The sequence below is a fragment of the Typopeltis vanoorti genome, chromosome 14 (assembly GCF_054136105.1).
Source record: "Typopeltis vanoorti isolate ZY-2024b chromosome 14, IOZ_Tvanoo_1.0, whole genome shotgun sequence".
NCBI lineage: Eukaryota > Metazoa > Arthropoda > Arachnida > Uropygi > Thelyphonidae > Typopeltis > Typopeltis vanoorti.
The window spans coordinates 26949218-26971171 of NC_143562.1; the positions used below are offsets into that span (position 1 = coordinate 26949218).

Here is a 21954-nt window from a genome sequence, read left to right on the forward strand (position 1 = left end):
TGATAACTTTTTTTTAAAAATTATTTTTTACCTACATATTTTCTCTTACCAAGCAGGAAAATTTATGACAGTTCAGTGGCTGTATTCATATATGAGTAGACTTAGGTATAAATCAAATTTAGTTCACTGCTTAGTCAACTAAATGGAAATATATATACCTGAAACTTTTTTTACATGGTTGATATTGAGTCATGACTTTTTTTTCACAGACAACATTTCAAAATTGTATTAGGAATAAATGGCTAATTGGTTATGATTACAATAAATAGTAAACAGAGCCAAATGCACTTTATATTTCTTATTAATTTTTTACTTACAATTTTCATACATAAAACTGATCGAATTGTAAAAATGAAAACTTAAAAATAGTAAAGCATTTACAGTCCAACAAGAGGATGCTTTTAGTTTGTGTGATTTAAGAAATTATCATATTTAATCACTATTATACAAGTAATTGAGCACAAGTAATAAAAATATTCAATAAATAAAAATAAATAAATTAATAAATAAATTTAAGTGAATGACTATGCCAAAGCACTTGGCCACAGCATATAAAATCTATAACCTTTCATTGTGTTGCACACTTATGACTTTTAAAACAATAAGAAATCAGTCAAGCCAACTCGCATTCAGGAAGCTTTTTTCTAATTTTTTTATTTAATTTTTTTTAAAAATAAATTAAGAATTAATTTACCAAGTACCTGTTAGCATTCTTGAAATTTTACTTTACTAATCAAAATTTCAAGTCCTATATATGGATTTAGGTGAATTTGTTCAGATAAATATATTACTTTTTTTTTTCAAGGGGTCCCTCCTATGGAAAATATGCTACATATCCTAGGCTAGCAGTCCGAAACTTGCATAATTGCTCTTATTATGCAATTAAGTAACTAAGGTATGAAAAGCCCAGCTTCAGACAACCATCAGCCATTCTGCAAAGAAACTAATTATGGGCAAATTGTATTGACTGAACCTTGCACATATATCATATCGTATCGTATCACCTTTAATTTTAATCAGTATCAGTATCATTTTTTTAATTTCCTTCTCTAGTTGGGTTGGCAAAGAGAACAGTGTTTCCATCTGCTAACCTACAGGTTGTGGGTTGTTTGAATCCCACTGTAGCATGATGTTTCAAGTTTTTTCAGTGGTAGATTTTTTTTTTCTTTTTTTTTGTGTAAGATCATACATCCATCTTGCTTACTGAAAGCTTGTAACAGCTTACAGAAGTTAAATGTTTAGTTTAGATCAGGTATTTTCTAACCTTTAGCTTATTTAGAATAGTCATGTACTGTAGATTTACAACCTTTAATTGGTAAAAACAGTCATAAAATGTTTACATTTCTTTTTTGTACAGGGTGTGCAGATATTTGTATTTTGCCCAATATTGCAGCTTTTAACATATTTTGGTCAAATATAAAATCAAAAAGTTCATTTTTGAAAGGTTACTGAACACTGATCTAAATTAAAAATTTTAAAACTCCATATAAGAGATACAGAACACATTTGTTTACATTTAGTGCAATCTACTTGTGTGCAACATATCGTTTTTATTAATGTTTTCATTCCCTGAAATAAAATGATTGACTTAATTCACATTGTTTGATTTCTTGATAATAAATTGGGATTTACTAGGATTATAAAAAGAATGCTAACAGATGAAATATGAAAATTAATGGCATTAAAAAAAACGAATGTATTTCAATTACTTTTTTTTCCGAAATGCATAGTTCAGTAATAAACTGTTGCCTGTAACTAGTCTAAAGTGTCATGAGAGTTAGTTTAAATCTTTTAAAAAAAATGTCAACAAAAAACCCTATCTGTACAGTTTTTACCATTTGTATTTTATCAAAGAGAATAAACTTCCTGTCATGTATGTCAGGAATAAGCTCCAATATTTCTTGAAGATATTCATCAAGAAGGGAAAAAAAAGGATCCCCCATTTAGAAACCACAAGGAAGGCCAGGAATAACATTTAAGATACTTCCCAAACAGCAGTGGAAGCTACTAAGATTAAAAGATTAATGTGATCATTTGCAGGCCATCATAAGCTCAGTGCTACTAAGGAAAAATTCAGTGACCACAATAACACAGAAACAGTGGCATAAACGTCAGCCTCAGCATGATTAATAATAAAATTAAATGTAATCGTAATGGCAAACTCAAACTAAAAAAATTAGCTAAAACAAGTTCACTACATAAATTTCTTTAAATTTATTTAGTAACTAACTCTTTATCCATGATAAAGATGAGCACAGAACTAAAAGCTGAGTAAAATCATGTACAATGGTTGGGATTTTTTTTTTTTTTTTTTTTGATTATGAGATGAAGTGATATACAACTGACAGGTTCATCAATTGTATCCCTCCCGATTTTTCCTGGGATCCCCCTCCCCATTTTAATCTGGGATAACTGTTTACAAAGCTAGCAATCATAACATTATCCTATCCTAAGGTATAAAAATATATCTTTCAGTCAAATTGATCACAGAGTGTTCATCTATACAAACGTTTCCCTACCCACTTTTTGGTATCACACAGAAACATAAAAGGTAGGCCATAACCATATTGCATTCATATTACCAAACACTTACCACAACTTTGTATCTGCTACATGTGCAAAGTTTCAGGACTGGAAAGGAAAAGGCAGAATTGTAAGCTGCATTTATAAACATACAGAAATAAACAAAAAAATTCCAGCCACATATTAAGAAAGAAAAGTATAAGATCACCTTTTTTTTTTTTTTTTTTTTTGTGAAAAGAACAAAGAACAGGGTGTGCAATAAATTCAATTGAAATATTTAAGAGGCCATGCATCAGTGTAAAAATAAATAAATAAAAGCAAAGCAATTTTTTTTTAATACAGTGCATAACAAATCTTAATTTCAAAATATGCCTACTTATGACATTTTTCCCCATGGTTTTATAACTTTTCATTAGTATATCCCACTACTAGGAATTTTTTAGTGAGAATAACCAAAAAATGTATCATTTAGAGATAATTACAGAATAAACCACACAAAATCCCAATCTTAGTAAGCAAGCACATCACAGTTGTTTAAATTACCAGCAGTGATACATGTGTATATATATAGTAATCTTATAACATTCAACCCCCCTACTACCTTTCTGATTGTGTGAATTAGCCACCAGGATAATGATAATTTATTATTACAGTAGATTCTTATTAATGGATCCACTAGTTAATAGGGGCAGTAATTTTATTCAGACAAGTGTAGAACAACAAAAACAAAATGAGAATATAAGAATTTGCTTTGTTTATTTGGAACACAATAGAGTTTAAATGGGCTAGCCAGTTAAGTTTATAATATGGAGTGTTACGTAATCTTGTTTAAAAAATTTAGTGTAGATAACATCTACAATGCCCATGAAATGGGCCTATTTTATTGACAATTACTTGACAGTTGTGAAGTTATAAAAAAAAACATCTGTGTAATTAATTATCAGTAAGCTTTTATTGTGTTAAACCTTTATTTATATATATACAGTATCATTACTCCTGATGATGTAAGCCTCTTCAAGAAATAATTCTGGCTTTTTGACCCCATGGAGGTCTATTGATAATAATTCTTTTAACATGCTACATCCAAAGGTGTTTATTTTCTTTTTATTACTGGCTATTAGTTTAATTCATTCATTACTTCATTTCTTTTATATTTTGCTAATTCTCAATGTTGCATCTGCCCACAAAAGTTTATTTGCAAACCTATAGTACGTTTTGTAAGATTGGTGGGCTGAGGATTTTTTCTTCTTCTGTTTTTATCAATTTTATATATATATATTGTATTTTTAATTAATTTTTTTTTTTTTACACAGTCCAGAAATCCTGCTGTAGAGACCAAACACGGAACTTTTTCAAGCTGCTTCAGGCCTCCAATAAGCAGGGAAGCAGTCTCATAATGAGCGATGAAATTCACTTCCCACTTAAGGACAATCACATCTATGCCCATGGCAGGAATCGAACCCACAGCCAACCAGGTTGGCATTTAAGTTGCTATCAATCTTTGTTCATTTTTTTGTGTTTTACAGTCAAAATGTCACTTCTCTATAATAGTGTTGATATGGTTAGTGTATTGTATTATATTATAGTGAGTTTGAGGCTATTTGGTATGAAGTGGAGCCTAATAAACTTAAATATATGGTGGGTTGTTGCTACAGAATAATTAGTTATCACTGGTAACTTTAATTATCAGAACATTTGATTAGGTAGCAATGAAATCTCATGAAAAGAATGGAGCCAAATTTATTGAGATGTTGCAAGACAACTTCCTCAAGCAGTACATGACAGAAGGAACTTCAGTAAAAGATGCGACTGTTCTGCTCCTGGTTGGTGACAGTGATCATGCTGTACTGATGTAGGAAGTAGCAAGTGTATGGATATTTCATTTAGAAATTGTTACATGATTACTACTTCAAAGGAGGAAATTATAACCAACTGAGGAGAATGTTACGTTCACTCTCATGGTATCGGTTGATAAATGGGAAGGATATATCAGCAGTGCATGGGAAGTATTTAAAAAAAATAGATCAATGTATTTTTTTTAAATGTATGCAATATTGGAATGTATCCCAGAGTTTGAAGAATAGACAGAGTGGGAGTGAAATGGATGTGCAATTTTATTAAGCAAGAGATTCTTAAGAAAAAGATAATGTGGAAGGAATACCATGTATGTGCAGTAAGGATGATGTCACTTATGAAAATTATAGAAACCAAGTATGAGTATGAAAAGAAGCTGGCTATGCAAGCTGAAGATAAACCAAAAGAATTATATTATGTTGCAAGTAAATGAAAGAATGAGTGTGAAGGAATAACTAATAACATTGGAAGAAGAAACTCAGGCATATGAGGAAGTATTAGAGCTGCTTCATAAACTGAATATGAATTTGGCAACAGGGACCGAGATATCAGCATGGATGCTTAAGGAGTTCAGCTGAATTGACTGTTCCTTTGACCTGGCTGTACAATTTGAGCACAGGGAAGATTTCAAAGGAGTGGAAAGAATGGGTGATACAAAGACTGATGTATAACTTTTGAACTATCAGTATCTCCGGAGTGATGGTGGAAAAGTTGGTAAGAGATCGTATACAGAAAAAGGTTGACAGAGAACCTATAATTTGCAAATGAATAGTACACGTTTACTAAGGGATGGTCATTTTATAATATAATAATGTTATAACTAAGTTAGATAAGAGGGATGAATATACCATGGAAGGCTGTTGCATAAGTTGGAGGATATGTGATTGAATAAGAGGATGGCTGAGTGACATATCAAAAAGTGTCATATGGAAAGTGGAGCACTGGTAAATTTTTAACAACCAGCCCACAAAAAAAAAGTGTGCATATATTTATTGTAAATTTTACAATTTACAATATAGTTTCAAACAATAACAAAATATTCATATTTTTATTGTAAATTTTCATATAGCCAATTGATTCTTACAAAATATGCTTGTTAACTTGTGACAATCTCTTGTATTCTTAGCCAATGTGTGATTGCAATTCAACCATGATTTGACAAATGAAGTTGCATCCTAATCCACTAACTCTTTTCCCAATAAATTTATTGTAATTAAATCTGATATGCAGTCTACTTGTAAACTATTTCTCATTATTTTACAAATTATGTTCACTAAACTGAAACCTTCTCATTTAAAATATCTCAATAGGTGGCTATTGGGTTGGTTGTTGAGTCCAATGGCACTTCTTTGCTGACATTTCAGTTGGAATCCTCTGGAGAATTGGCCAGTGAGACATATGCTGTTACAGATGGTCACACTTAGTGTGAACTGCATCAATTGCACTTCCTTCTCCCTGCAATCTCTACACTTATGTAAAGGAAGAGGTGGGAAAAAAGGAAACAAACTGTGCTGAAATAAATGTGTTCTGGGTGAATTTTTCATGTCATTATATACAAGTTTATTGCCCAAATGTTGCTATCCATTGTAGATGATGTGTATGCCACTCTATGATTTACATAGCCAGTGTTGATGTAGCAACCAGATTACAAAATTCTTGAAATTTTAACAGTCAGCTTATATGAGCTGATATGAGGATGTGAGTCTACAAGTTTTAAGGTGACCTGCGGTGTTACCCAAGGGATCAGTCTTTGGTTCATTGTTATTCAATTTTTACATTAATGATATTGAGAAGGATTTAACAGCTGACATACAGCTATTTGCTGATGATGCAAAGATAGGCAGGGTAACTAGGAATGCAACTCACATGCAGTACTTGCAAAATGATTTGAATAACATGGAATTGTGGGCATGTGAAAATGGATGTCATTGTGTTAGTAAATGTAAAGTTATGCACTTTGGTGTAATTATTATTATGAATCTTTTGACCTCCAGGAGTTAAACGCTTCATCATGGGAGGTCAACACTAGTCAGAACAAAGTCTATCATACCACTCCTTAAACTCATCCACTGCCTGCACGTTCACCACCCTTTCAGGCAATCCATGCAAAAAACTTACTTCTTACCCTTTTGAGATATCCAATAGTGTATTATATTGGTATAATTATAATAAGAGAAATTGATCAGGCTACAAATCTTGGAATTTTAGTAGATATGAAATGGCAGTTCAGAGGTCATGGATCAAAATTTGCAAATAGAACTCAAAGGATAATTGCAATGCTGAAACGAATAGATGTAAGAATAAGGAAGTCATTCTGCCTCTTTACAGGCTTTGATACCTCATGTGAACTATCGTGCTCAGATCTGATCTCGTGGTTTCTAAGATGATGCAGATACAGCAGAAACGATGGAATTTTTCATTTTATAGACAGTGGAGAGAACAAGAGGGCATCCATGGAAGTTATTATTAGTAGTAGCAGTAGTACAGGCAACTCCAAGGAGTCCTTAGACTCATCGAGGGAGGCCCTAACATCATGTCAAGAACAGCTATTCAACATTCACACAGTATCTATCATACTTCGTCTTGAACTCATTTACAGTCATGGCACCCACAACAGATTCTGGCAGCTTATCCTACTCGTTCACCACTCTCCAAGTAAAAAAACCTAGCTCTAACATCCTTGCCAACCACAATCTTGCCCAGCTTCCATGGATGGCCCCTAGTCCTCCCACCACCAGTCCTATTCTAAAAAATATCTTCTGAATTAATCTTATAGAAACCCTTCAGTAATTTGAATGTCTCAATCATATCACCCCTTTTCCACCTATCAACCAATTTCTGCAACCCACAAATCTTCAACCTGTTCTCATAAGGTTCATTCCATAGACCTGCTATCATCTTGGTCACTCGTCTCTGGATCCTCTCCACCTCCTCCCCATTTGTCTCTGCTCATCAAAGTATTCTTCAGCAACCAAGTGATTTGATGAGCTGATTTAGCCACTTTTGCGATGTGCCCCTTAAACTTCCACCAACACTCCCAACTCCCCGGGCAATCGTCTCGTCAATCTCCTGGAGTACAGTTCCACTAACGTGGTATACTGCTGCTAATCTTTTCACCACAAAATGCATAACCTTACATTTCGCCACATTAAATTGACATCCATTCTCTTTAGCCCAGTTGTCCAAACTATCCAAATCATCCTGCAAAATTTCGACATCCCATACATTCACTATTGCTCTACCCAACTTTGCATCATCAGCAATCAAATGAACAGTTCCACTCAGATCCTTTCTTATATCATTAATGAACAAATTAAAAAGTAGTGGTCCAAGAACAGAACCCTGCGGCACACCACTAGTCACATGCTGTCTTTCGGACTCTACTCCTGAATAAACCACTCTCTGAAATCTCTCCATCAACTACCCTCCTATCCATCTCACCAACCCTATATCCATCCCCATAATGATGTAATTTATTGATTAGAATTCCATGTGGTATCCTGTAAAAGGCCTCAGCAAGGTCCAGTAGGATCACTGTAAACCCATTACCCTTATCCAGTTCAGCCGTCACTGTGTTATAAAACATGAGCAAGTCACTGAGGTATGATCTACCCTTCACAAAACCATGCTGTTCCCCCCCCCATACAGTATCCCATTTTCATCTATCCATTCCTGCATTCTCCTCTTGACTATTTTCTCCAAGACCTTGAACAATTCCTGATCGGTCGGTAATTTACAACAGCGGTCTTGGAACCTCCTTTATGCAGTGGAACTATTTTCCCCTCTTTCCACCCCCTCGGGACTAACCCATACCCAAGACTCAAATTAAACAAAATGGTCAAGGGCACTGACAATTCTTTAGCTGCTTCATGTATGTCACGAGCTGGTATACCATCCAATCCCACAGATGTATTGACATTGAGGTTTTGTAATAGACTATTCACCTCCACTTCATTCACCACCATTCCCGTATAACCTGTTGGTTCCTTCATTCCTGCAATATCACCACCTGGATGATATCTTGCAAAGTGCTCACTCAGTAATTCCACTATATCAACTGATTCAGTTACCTCCCTACCATTGGCATTCTTTAAAATCATTCTGCAGTATACATTTTTTCTTTTACTTACAACATCGAAAAAACTGTTTGGGATTCTCTTTAGCCATGGCTAATTTTCTTTCATAATCTGCTTTTGCTTTTCTTACCACACTCGTTACCCTTCTGGCCCGTGCTTTATACCACTCCTTTGCCTGCAGGTCACCTTTCTCCTTAAATTCCATCCACAGTTGTTTCTTTTTTTGCAGCTCAAGCTTAATGGTGTTATTCATCCATTTAATTTACTATTCAGACTTTAGGTATACAGTCAGCCATTGCCTCCTGCAAATACTCCTTAACCACTTCCCATGCACTATCAACATCCAGCCCTTGTAGATTTACCTTGGTTCAGTGCCATGGCACAGAACCAAGCAAACTCCTAAGCTTGTCATACTTACAAGCCTGGTAATTCCATATGTAACCTATCTTAACTGAAAATTCCACACCTTTAGCCACCTCCCAAGTCAAGACGCTATTGATCACTCTCACCAATAGGTGGCAACGTGGTCATATTCGTTACTGCCAAATTCTCAGATGCAATTACTAGGTCAAGCACTCTCTGACCCATAGTATTTTCCATTACATGCTGTGGCAGATAGTTATCCCTTAATAACTGCATAAAATCCATTTCCTTCCTCCCATGTGTCCTCTCCTCCTTCCAATCAATGTTACCATAGTTGAAATCCTCCATTATAATTACCCTCCTTCCACTCATTGCTTCTATTTGCTTATGTACCATCTCCACCATCTATTCCATCACCTGGTCTATAGCAGCACCCAATTGTATATTTTGTTCTGCTAGCCTCAATCTCACACCAAATAGCCTCAAATGTGCTCTTTTCTCTATCCTGCAGTGCAACTTCTATTCTCCTTGGCTGCAGTTCATCAGCTATCATCAATAACACTCCTCCCCAACCCCATTTTATTCTCCCTGTCCCTCATGAACACACTACCCCTCACATTCAATCCCACTAGCTATATCATCTTCTGTCAGCGATGTTTCACTAATGCCAATAACCTGTGGCCTGGAAGATCCAACCAAGGCCAAAAATTCTTCCTTCTTGTTCCTAATACTCCTGGCATTAGTATACATGAAATGCAGAAGCCCCATTAGTCCCACTCCTATTTTGATTAAAAAAAAAAAAGAAAAAAGCTAACGCCTTTTATTCCCTTTATAGGGAGTAGGCGAGGCCTTTATACCCTATCTAGCTTTCGGAGACTGAGTGGGCAGTTCAATCTTCATCGGTAGCTAATCATAGATAGCTAGCCCATGTCTATCATTAATTATAGCAGCCACTGATGAAGAGGCTGGCAAACAAGTGCTGCCATGTCTTGGTACCTAACCCTAATAAGATATTTTACTGTCTGAAATAATGTGGATACTATGGCCGATTTTCTTGAGTTTATGGGATAAAAAACCTGAGTTTCCGGGAGGAAAAACCTGCTTGCCCGTGCCAGAGATCGACTAACTCAGGAATCGGTCGAAGAAAGGCTTAGAAAAAGTTCCTCCAGTCGGCGACTAGACTTGAACTTAAGTCTGACTTCAAGCGACCAAGTGCCACTTCCACTGAGCTACACAGGCCTGCCCCTATTTTGATGCCTTATACTAACTATCCCATTCTGATTTGTTGCCCTTCGTACTTACTCGGGCATATTAAACCATTCATACACTCAACTGCCTCCCTAGAGGCTACATATCTACTCCCCCCCCCCCTTAATAACTCTAGTTTCCCTGATTCTGCACTTCCACTTCATTCAACAACACTTTTTCAAGTCTCCCCACACCAAATCCATTCAGATGCAAGCCATCCATCTTATATAAATCCTTTCGCCCATCAAACTCAGTCCACACCACTCCTCCTGCATAACCTGCACATAGATTCATTTGCAATTATGGCCCTCCTTCTCATCTCTTCTCTGTCATACGTAGTAACAGACTCACTATCCTAACTCTCTTACTCTTTTCTTTTGCTACCCCTAGTAATTCCTTCAAGTCCTCTCTCATAGCCATTATCTCCATTTAAGTCATTCGTTCCGACCACCACTATCATTTCTTTCACTCTCTGCTTTTGCACTCTGATAGACTCACATCCTTAATTTTCACACCCGGTAAGTACGATTTTAACACACTCTCATCTATTACACCTCTTACTAAAGAATCTCCGTACAACACTCGCTCCTTCATTTTTCTTACAATCACGATCATACTCTTATTTTTCTTATCATACTTTTGCCTTTTATTAGCTGATGCGCTTGGTAAACAATTTTGCAAACGCTCCACCTGCCGCTTCGCCCTGTGTATCACTCTGCGCAATCGTGCGATCTCATTTATTGCAACTAATTCATCATCATTTTTATTATCCCTTAAACCATTCACTCGTTCTGTATTTTTACCTTCATTCTCACTTTCAATGCTGCTCCCCAAGCTATCTGGTACCCCCATCACAAATTCCTATAATATCACTATTTTCTACATTCTGACTTTCAACAACAATATCACTTTTGCTGTTGAGAATATATGCAGTCAAGAAAGGGATGAGCAAGATTTTTCTCAGAGTAATGCATAGCTGGAATGGCTTTCCTTTGGTGGTGGTGGTGGTGTGAATGAATTCAGGAGAAGGTATGACATGGTGTGAGCGATGTGGCCTTCCTCAATGAGGCCCTGATTCCCTGGAGGAGTTCTATAATAAACTTTGAATCTTGTCTTTATTTGGACCAGGCTAGATTTAAGCCGAGAATTTATTACAGGAGCTATTTCCTAATTTTTGTCTTTATATGAAACTATGTATCCTTAAAAGTAAAAGAATTAACTTGTTCCCAAATTTTATAACCATTCTATTTATAGTTGGATCTTGACCTTTAAAAATGACTATTTTCCCTTTTTCTGTTGAGGATATCATTCCAATATCTTTGGCTATTTCTTTTAAGTATAGAACAGCTTTCTGAACATTGTCTTCAGAATCAGTAATTATTACTTAGTCATTATCAAAAAGCAGTGTTTAAATTCACATTAGGGCAGTATTTCCCAGACATTGTTGGGTATCTTTCCCCCCCCCCCATGATAGTTTTTTTTGCACTCCACCATCTATATATATATTTGGTGTGTATGTGACTAATTTGCCAAATTGATAAGTAGATTTGAAGCATCAGTAAAAATATCTGATATTTTCACTGGTATCTGATACAGGTCATCGAGCAGTAAACAACTAAGATTGCATTACAAGCATGTTACTAAATTTAAATAAAGTTACATCTTTCTATTCTTTAATTTTATTTCATCCTTTATAGTTCAATATTTTCAGCTCACATGCCATACTTGAATCTTTATTTTCTGCAGACCAGTAATTTGTTTTTCCTAGGACTGGTATTGAACCTCTACATACACTTTGGAAAATGCTGCGTCAGAAGATAATATTTCTCCCTCCCTCCCAATTCCATTTTGTCATTATTTATCATTATATATTGATTTCAGACAAGGGACATATCTGCCTAATCGATTGTTTATTTCTCTCGATCTAATAAATACTTTTCTTGAGAACCAATTCATGTTGTTCACCATCTTTTTTTTTTTTTTCATTTAATAACAAAACTTATTTTCCTGCAAGTTCTCCCCTTTCTTATTAACATTATATGAGCATTTCCAAGAAGTGAAGAATATTTGGAGGGCCCTGTGTACGTTATGAAATACCCAAGTACCTCACCTTGAAAACATTCAATGAAGATTCATGATATTGCCTGACAGCTTATTTCATTCACGTACTGTAGGCTTTAAGAACATGGACTACACATCCTTACTCTGCTATAATAACAATCCTCATTTATGGAATCACAGCTCATTAATGCAAACAGTGCCGAACCTTTTTGTAACACAGGTAAGGGACATTTCATATAAGCTTTATTGGATTAAAATGACCACAAATAGTAATTTTTGTAGTTGCTTGAGGATCAAGACTGATTTTGCTCATTTTTGTACACAAAAGGTAAAACATCTTTGCTTTTGTGATGATGTACAACTTTTCTTTTCTTTTTTTTTTTTTTTTTTTGGATGTCTGATGTGAAGAGAAATGATTCTGATCAACAGTCTGACACAATTGATCTTGAAATCAGCATGCATTATCATTTTGTTCAATGATATCAAGTTTCATATTCAAATCTGTAAATTTTTTTTAGGTGCACTAGTTTTGCTTTTGCTTTGAAACAATTCACTAGGATTTTTTTTGGGAGGGGGGTATATTATAACTAGGTAAATAGTTTACAAAAAAAATGAATTACTAAAGCTCGCTTTTAATAATAAAAATTGTTGAAATGTTCTGAAATCCCAACAGATGTCTTACTTCTACTCTATGAATAAATTCTTCACCGAGTCATGCATGACCACTATCATTTTCTCTTCTCACAAATCATCTGCTGATACATCTGTATCTTTTTCATGTCTGTTTGCAAGTTACTTCAGCAGTTTTCAAGCAGTGAAATTTCCTCTCCTAGTCAAGTATATACTTGCTTTGAAGATTCTATTTGTACTCTGTATGAGTGCAATCTTAAATTCTATGCACAAACATGTGAAGATAATATGTGAAGAATATATCTTGTTATGTCCATATAAATCCCTAACACATAAATATGTAAAATGGGTCAAAATTTGGTGGACATTGAAAAATACATTTAGCACACATTTCTATTTAATATTTATTTTATGGCATGACATCTTGTGGGTTCAGTGCATTGCAGTACTCTCTCAAGTATATACTTGTCACTAACAAGTGTTATCAAATTTTACTTGTTTAAACTGGAAGATTTGATTTTTAATTTTTATGGTACAAAGACATCCAAGGTCATACTGTGCCAGGACACAAGTTACAGCAGTAACTTGTGTCCTGGTATATGGTAAATGATTGGTAGGAGAATCACAAACATCTATGCCCTTGGTGGGATTTGAACCTGCAGCCTCTCAGCTGGAGAGTGGATATGCTAACCACTTGGCCAACCAAGCCATATTTAAACTGGAGGAAGATGAAAAACAATCGTGGTTGATTGGATTTGAACATGATTTTTTTAATGTGTTCAAAAAGAAAAATCATGGTACTGCAGATGCCATGGTAACTAGCTAAGCAGGTACCTACTGTACCTATTAATTCCAATTGATTTGCTTGTTTTGCAGGAGTACCACCATTCCACGACTTCTGCACGAGATCAGTTAACTCACCTTCAACCAAAAAGGCCACAAAGGGTCCTAGCATACTGGATGGGATTCAAATTTAGATTTTTTTTTGACGCACAAATGTCAGGTCATGCTTCCCAATATGTTATGTCAACTCTGAGAAAGGAATTAGTTGTAACATTTAATACCAACCATGAATGGGAGACAGTTTTACAGAATGGTGAAAGGAAATTTCAAAATAGGTAATTAGATTATGCATATTTCTCCTATAATCCCATTGAAAGCACCAGCACAGAACTACAGAAATTTGTGGAATCATTAAATGGCAACAGATGTAAAGAAAAGTTAATTGTTGGACACCTAAATAGTAGATAAAGAAACGAATCCCATAACTAGAGATGTGTTTGAAAAAGCATTGCAATAATACTGGCAAATATTGGATTTTTCTCAGAATGTGGTTCATTATTAATATATTCAAAATAAGGAGTATATTTAGTAAGCAAAGACTGGGATACCTGGCCAAGAGTAATCAGACAGTTTGGGAATGGTGAAAGTAATGAACATAGCAAAAGACTGCTAAACTTCCTCAAATAATAGACTAACAATAACCAGTACTCTCTTTAAACAACCAAAATCCAAAGAAAATGGACATGGATATCACCAAATAGACAAACCAAGAATATGATCAACTACATTATAAACCAAAGATGGAAATCAAGTATCCTAAATTGCAGATCCTTTGCTGAAGACTGTGGATCAGACCATAAGCTAGTACAAGCAAACCTAAGAATAAAGTTAAAATCTGAAAGCAGTTTTAGAGTCAAAAGGAGAGTGAATGTAAATAAACAAGACAATATTCTAAGAAAATATCAACTAGAACTAGATAAAAAACTGAAGGAACTACCAAAACAGAATATAAACATTGAAGAACATTGGCAAATTAAAGAAAATATTAAAACCCGCAGAAAATACAATAGGTTACACAGAAAGAGAAGGTAAAAAGGATTGGATCGCAAATGAAGCAAAAGGGTTAGGCAACCCAAGGAAAAGCAAGAAATTAAAACAGAACTATAACAGAAATGAATATAGTAGACTGACTAGAGAAATGAGAAAACTATTTAAAAGAAATAAGAATAACTGGTTAGAAGAAAAATGCAAAATGGCAGAGAAGCTATCAAAAGAAAATAACCTCTGTGGAATATATAAACAAATAAATCAAATTAGTAAGATACAGACAACAAAAATGATAATGATCAAAAACAAAGAGGGGCAATAACTACTTGAAAGTAAAACAAAAAGAATGCCAGATGGAAAGAATACTTTAGAGACTTATGTAATAAAAACAATTCTCAGGATATTATTATTCCAGCCACTGAAATGGAAGAGGAAACAAATATCTTTACCAAAGAAATTGCACAGCATGGATACACTTAAAACTAGGAAAGCACCTGGTATTGATCAAATACATGCAAAATTCTTAAAAGCAGGAAAGGAACAACTTTTGGGACCATTAAAAACATTATTTGAAAGGATATACAAAAATGAAGCAATACCTACTGATTAGACCAAATCAATTATAACTCCTAAAAACCAAAAAAAGGAGATAAAACATAATGCAATAATTACAGGGGCATTAGCCTCCTCAGTATTGCAAGTAAGGTTTTTACTAAAGTACTCCAAAAACAAATTAAGCCATATATAGAACTAGCATTAGGAGAAGAACAAGCAGGTTTCAGACCAGAACGAAGCACAACTGATCAATTATTCACCTTAAAACAGCTAACAGAAAAGACGCTAGAGTACATCCAAAGTTGCAATATAAATTTCACTTTCAACAGGCATTCGATTCAATCCGTAGAAGAGAACTATGGGAAACCATGAAAGAATTTGGGAATTCCCAACAAAACTATAAGAATAATAAAGAATCTATGAGAGAAATCTAAAAGTGCAGTGCGAGTGGAGAACACCTTAACCAACTAGTTCCAGTTCCATACAGAGTGGAGTAAGACAGGGAGGCAATCTGTGAGACCAGACCTGTTCAATCTTACACTAGAAGAAGCAACTAATAAGACCTTAAACAAAGAAGACTCTGGAATCCAAATATATGGGAAAAATATAACAAATTTATAATTTGCAGATGACATTATATTACTTGCAATCAAGCAAGATCTACAACAAATTTCTGATAAAATAAAAGAAGAATGTATAAAATTTGGATTAAACCTAAATATAGACAAAAAAAAAAAAAAAATTATGCAAATAGGAAAAAGAAACGCCAATCTGAAAAGTGAAGTTGATAGTAAGAATCTAGAGCAAGTAGAAAACTTCAATATCTTGGAGGAGTAATTGAGTACAATAGTGAAATTACAAAAGATATATAAACAGATGAATCAGTCAAGCATCACAAACTTTTGGATGACTAAATAAAATATGGAAGTCAAGCGACATCAGACAAGTAACAAAAGTAAGAATCTATGAGACAATGGTCCTCCCAATATTTCTCTATGGAAGTGCATGCTGGAATCTCAAAAAAAGCTGAAGAGGAAAAAAATTATTAACTACTGAAATGGATTGGCTAAGGACTACTTGGAGTATCACTGCTGGATAGACTAAGAAACAAAGACATAAGGAAATGACTAAAACAAGAAAACAAAATCCAAGAAAGAAGACTGATGGTTTGCCCATGTGACCAGAATGGAAGCAGAAAAGTTACCAATTAAAGCCCTGTTGGAGGGTTTTCGTTGGTAACTAAAGTCCTCCACAACAGTATAACAACAATGGTTGTTATACTGTTGGAGGTAGAAGATCCAAAGGGCAGCCTAGAATTAGATGGATAGATAAAATAAAAGAGGACCTAAAAACCAAATCACAACAAGCGACATCAAACTGGACAGAATTGTTTGCACTCTCCAGGGACAGACAGAAGTGGAAAGAGTTCATTTGGCCTCATCATTATCCACACAGATGATGGAAGAGAGAAGAATGATACTTTCATAATGCTTTTCTTTTTAATATAATTCATTTTGTGATATCATATTTTGTATTCTTAAGAAAGGCAGTTTCATTTTGATATTCAATTTATCTTTTACTGTGTGTTACTATATGCTTCATGTGCTCAGAATGAAACCATCGTCATCATCAATTTCCTGATAGGTGTGTTCAGGTTACTATGACAGCACTACATGATAAGTTTATATTATTATTAATCTCCTATCAACAATTTTTCTCCAAAACAGTCTATCACTTGTGATAACTCCAGTATTGTCATATATAACATTTTGCGCTTCTAAGGCACTTCTGACTGAATCAATGCACCTAGACCTTGGTCTTCCTCTATCTCTTTTCTGCCATCTTGGCATCAAACACTTGTCTTGCTAACCTTTCCTCACCCATTCTATTTAAGTGGCTATACCACAGTGAGGTATATGGTAAGGTACTTTGAAAAGAAAATACAACTGACCCTTGAACAATGAAGAGGTTAGAGGTGTCAATCCCCCCCCCTCCCCCCGCATTGCTTGAAAATCTGCATATAACTTTTGACTCCTCAAAAACTTTACTAATAGCCTACTGTTGACCAGAAGCCTTACCAATAAAATAAACTGTCGATTAATACATTTTGCATGATATGCATTATCTACTATAATGCACTATCTACTTACTTTATTCTTACAATAAAGTAAGCCAGAGAAAAAAATGCTATTAAATAAAATCATAAGGAACTGAAAATACATTTACAGTACTGTATTTATCGATACTGTTTTACATCACCTGTTTACAAGATGAATCTTATGTCTGTCAGTACTACATTAATATTGTCATATATATATATATATATATATGCAAAATACTGTAGATGTTATACGTATTACTAATGCTAGACATCAAAAATGAAAAGATAATGTGAAAAAGAAATTATTCATATTTATTTACAAGTATAACGATTCATGCAATGATAACAAAGCAGCAGCAATATGATTGCCTAGAGCAGTCGATACGATTGCTTTGCAGTAGCCTAGCCTATACACTAAAATGTACCACTATGAATTATTGATTTATTATTGTACATTAGTATCTCCATGTGTCTAGCTCCCACTGACGAGATCTCACAGGTTGCAACCATTTTGGGTAGTGACCTCCCATAATGCATAGCAATACACATCTGCATCCATATGTCACCTAGTTATGAAGATACTTCATGTGCAAACTTTTCACTCATGATAGTGTAAAGGATTAAAACAAGAATATAATTTGTCTAGTAAAATTTCGAAGTGTGTCATAGCAGTTGAAAGTTTATTTTTCACTTGGTTAGAGTATAATAAATTTAGTTTAATCCCTTATCCAAGTGTGAGCAAACAAAGTTTGCACCTGAAAGTATCTTCAGGACTGGGGTAAGGTACACAACACGAGGGCAACTCGTTGCAAAGGTGGAGCAAGCTACCAACACTCCTGTCTCAGTATCTCCTATAATGCAAAACATATCTCCTTGCAGATATGTCTAATGTTATGCATTAAGGGAAGGGCCACTACCCAGACTAGTTTCGACCTTTATTGAGGTCTCTTCAGTGGGAGCCAGGCCCAAGTTGAGATACCAGGCAGAAGCATTAGCAGGTCATCTCTACCTAAAAAGGGTGGCACACCATTTGGCAACTCCTATAGGTAGAGATGACCTGCTAATGCTTCTGCTTGGTATCTCAACTTGGGCCTGGCTCCCACTGAAGAGACCTCAATAAAGGTCGAAACTAGTCTGGGTAGTGGCCCTTCCCTTAATGCATAACATTAGACATATCTGCAAGGAGATGTATTTTGCATTATAGGAGATACTGAGACAGGAGTGTTGGTAGCTTGCTCCACCTTTGCAATGAGTTGCCCTGGTGTTGTACCACCTTACCTCAGTCCTGAAGATACTTTCAGGAGCAAACTTTGTTTGCTCACACTTGATGCTTTTAGCATAATCTAAACAACCAGCCAACCTATATATATATATATATATATATATATATATGTGTTATCTTAAATCTGAATCTGTCACTTCTTGCAATACAAAGGATTTCATTCCTGAATTCGACTTTTCATTTAGTACATCAAAATATAATTCCTCAGCTAAACAATGTGTCAGTCTGCTCAAATTTTTCTGAAGTTACATCAGCATGTATGTCTAAAAATTCTTGAAGACTCCATAGACATTTCCTTTCAAACCATGAAACATTAACCTACAGATTAAACAGTAACAGCAGAAGCTACTTATTATCCTTTTTCTGTAACACTACCGTCATTTGACTTATCTAAACCAATTTGAAGAATTTAAATACCATTTTCCACCCGGCTAGTCTGTAAATCAATTTTTTTTTTTTTTGAAATGCTGGCTTTATTTACTTAATCCTGTATCATATTTGTAAGTTCTGAAAACAATTACAGATGCCTTGCTTTGTGGTGAGAAAAATAGCACAAGTAATTTGATGTTTCTGTTATTGTAACACTACTAACTCATTTCAATACCTCCATTTTTATTGTTCTTAACTTCTCAGAATTGGTCAAATTAACTGGCTTATTTCTAATTAATAGCTGAGATGAAAGAAAAACTTAAAACTCATACCATACTAAATTCTAATTTAAAAAAAAAATTATGGATTTCACCACATATTAGTAGATGACTTTCTAGCTAGTGACAAAGATGGGACATGCTCCCATATGTTCAAAGCTGTCTAAACTCATTGGTTTCTTAGCAAAAAGATTTGTTAAACAAGAAAGATATTTCATGTTTTTGACATGAAAGCAAAAAATCATTGTAATTAAATCTGTTTATCAAAAATGGTTCCACTTTAACTTCCCGTTACAACATATATATATTCAAATCTCTATATGTGGGTAACCAAGTGTAATATCTGAGAATTAGAACTTACATAATTAAATTAATAGTAATCAGATGATTTTCATGGGCTCCCTGGGAACTTAAATGTTTATAAAATTTTTTGTATATATATTTTTTTCGTTTTTTTTTGACACACTCACAGAAATTTGTAAACCTATAGTATATCACTGCCATGGGTGAGTTAAGTTTTATTTTTTTAAAAAAAATTGTTTTGCATAATGCAGAAACCCCATTCTAGAGACCAAACATTGAACCCTTTAAAGCTACTTCAGGGCTTAATTAAATGAGATGGTACTCTCAATGAAATTCATCTCCCACCTAAAGACAAATCTCCATTCCCATGATGGGATTTGATTCAGTAGCTTGTTGGATGAAGAGCAGTTTTGCTATACACTTGGCTAACCAGTAAGTAAATTTACAGTCCCTTGAGCTTCTACAAGAAGACACATCTTTAAGATGTGAATTTGTCCCATGGAGAATGGTGATGAGATTAACCAATCTTAGTTCTGACAAGGAGAGGAAACTGATGATAGGAGATCAGTAATAATGTACAGTTAATTATGTAGTACTCTCATCATGGTATCCTGTACATCCTCCCCTTGAAGGTACATATCAGGGAGACTGTGATCACTTCCATTTTAAAATGCAAAGATTTCAAATTAGGCTACTTTTTTTTTTTTTAATCAGTAGCTCACACAAAATGGTTTCTTCAAACATTTCTTAAATTTTTTTTTACATCTGATTTGTTGTGTAATTGCTTTTAACACACTTCTTTTCTTCATATTTTTCATTAAACAACCCCACCCTCTGCAAAGGAGAGCCAGGACTATTGTAAATGTGAAATACATGGTATTTTTAATGTAGTTAACATGAGTTAAAATTATTATTTTTAAAAGTAATTTTGAAATACTTGAATTAATTGCATTTGATTAGATTTACAGTTCATTTCACAAGAATTTTTTTAAAGTGTAAAGCATACACAGAAGTTCAAGGTAAAATGCATTATGCATGTTGTAGCAAAAATCTGTGATATAATTAATAAAAAAAAAACAAATTAATTCTTACCATACTTTATTTCCATTCATTTTTTTTTTTTTTTTACAAGATTTAGTTGGCAATTATTAAAAATAATCTTGACTATTGGCATGAACTGAAACAAAACTATTTTCTCTCTAAATATATATATATATATTCTTATTGTATTTCGAATTACAAGAAAATATGTACTTTCCATGAACAAATTTCAAATATAATTAATTTCATTATAGTATATTTCATAATTTTATTATAATGTATAATTAAGTTCAATATATATTATATGATTCAAAATTATCCATTTCTGAAAAACTACAGATTTGTTGCACGTAAAACATTTTTTCATTAGTATATTATCACTTCAAAAGTTGGAATTTTTTAATAAAATGGTCCTATTGCTCCTAACAAACAAAAGAACCTGGTATACTGTGATAACATTCTATTATCAAAAGAGAAACAGCTATTTCATTTATAAGTTACTATTTATAGTAAACTCCCAGATGTAAGGAATAAATAGATTTACAACAGCAAATGAACTTAAATAAACCTAATCCTTAATGGAAGAAAGGAAACAACAAAGGCATAGTTATATATCAAAAATATCACCTCTTTATATATTATTCATTTATTAAAATGAATTAAGCAAAAACAACCATATTATTAGAGGCAGATGAACTATCTGCCTTTTCAATTATTTTTAACACCTTATATTTGCTTATATACTGGACAGACATAGCAAATTCCATGGGCCATCACACATTCCAATACTATCACATCTGATAACAAATAAACTGCTTACAGAGAAACCTACAATATGTAGCAGCACAACCTTGTTATGAATAAACTTTGGAAAATCATTTTCAGAAAATAGCTGACATTTAGCTTAATTTCTAATGAGGAAAGCAATCAGCATAAAAAATAACTGTAGTCAGTAGTGTTTCTATTTAAGCACAGAACATCAAAATTTTGATTAGAATCATGAAAACAATTTTACACTCAGAATAGCCACAACACTAATTCTTTTGTAGAGATATTTATACTTTATATTAAGGCTAATATAAGATCTGGCTACTCTAGAGAAGATATACCAATAATGAAACATTATTCAGAAGGCCTTGAAAACAGTATTGCATAAATATGGTTAGTAATAAAAGAACAAATGATCCTCTCAAGCTATTTATCCATTAATGAAACCTTCCACTAATAAGAGGGCATATGACATTCAAAATAAAAAAAAATCTTTAGATAAAGGGGAAGGAAAATACATATCAGTAAACCACGTCAAAAATTTCCACTGTATATGTAGAAAGTTTCCCAAACTATCACCACTGAGACCCCTTCTCCTGAGTAATGGCATATTCAATAATCACCAGATATGAGACATTCAAATGCTATTAACTTGAATGTAATGTATTTTCT

At 34.0% G+C, this 21954-nt stretch overlaps 1 protein-coding gene across 1 annotated transcript in view; it reads right to left on the bottom strand.

The window, feature by feature from the left end:
* Positions 1 to 360: 360 nt before the first annotated feature.
* vsg (visgun) overlaps positions 361 to 21954 on the bottom strand; it is a 127206-nt gene continuing 105612 nt past the window's right edge. Inside the window, exon 5 of the mRNA XM_090403764.1 lies at positions 361 to 2631. Within this exon, the coding sequence (XP_090259890.1) occupies positions 2610 to 2631 (22 nt within the window). The 3' untranslated portion in view covers positions 361 to 2609. The remainder of the gene's footprint in view (positions 2632 to 21954) is intronic.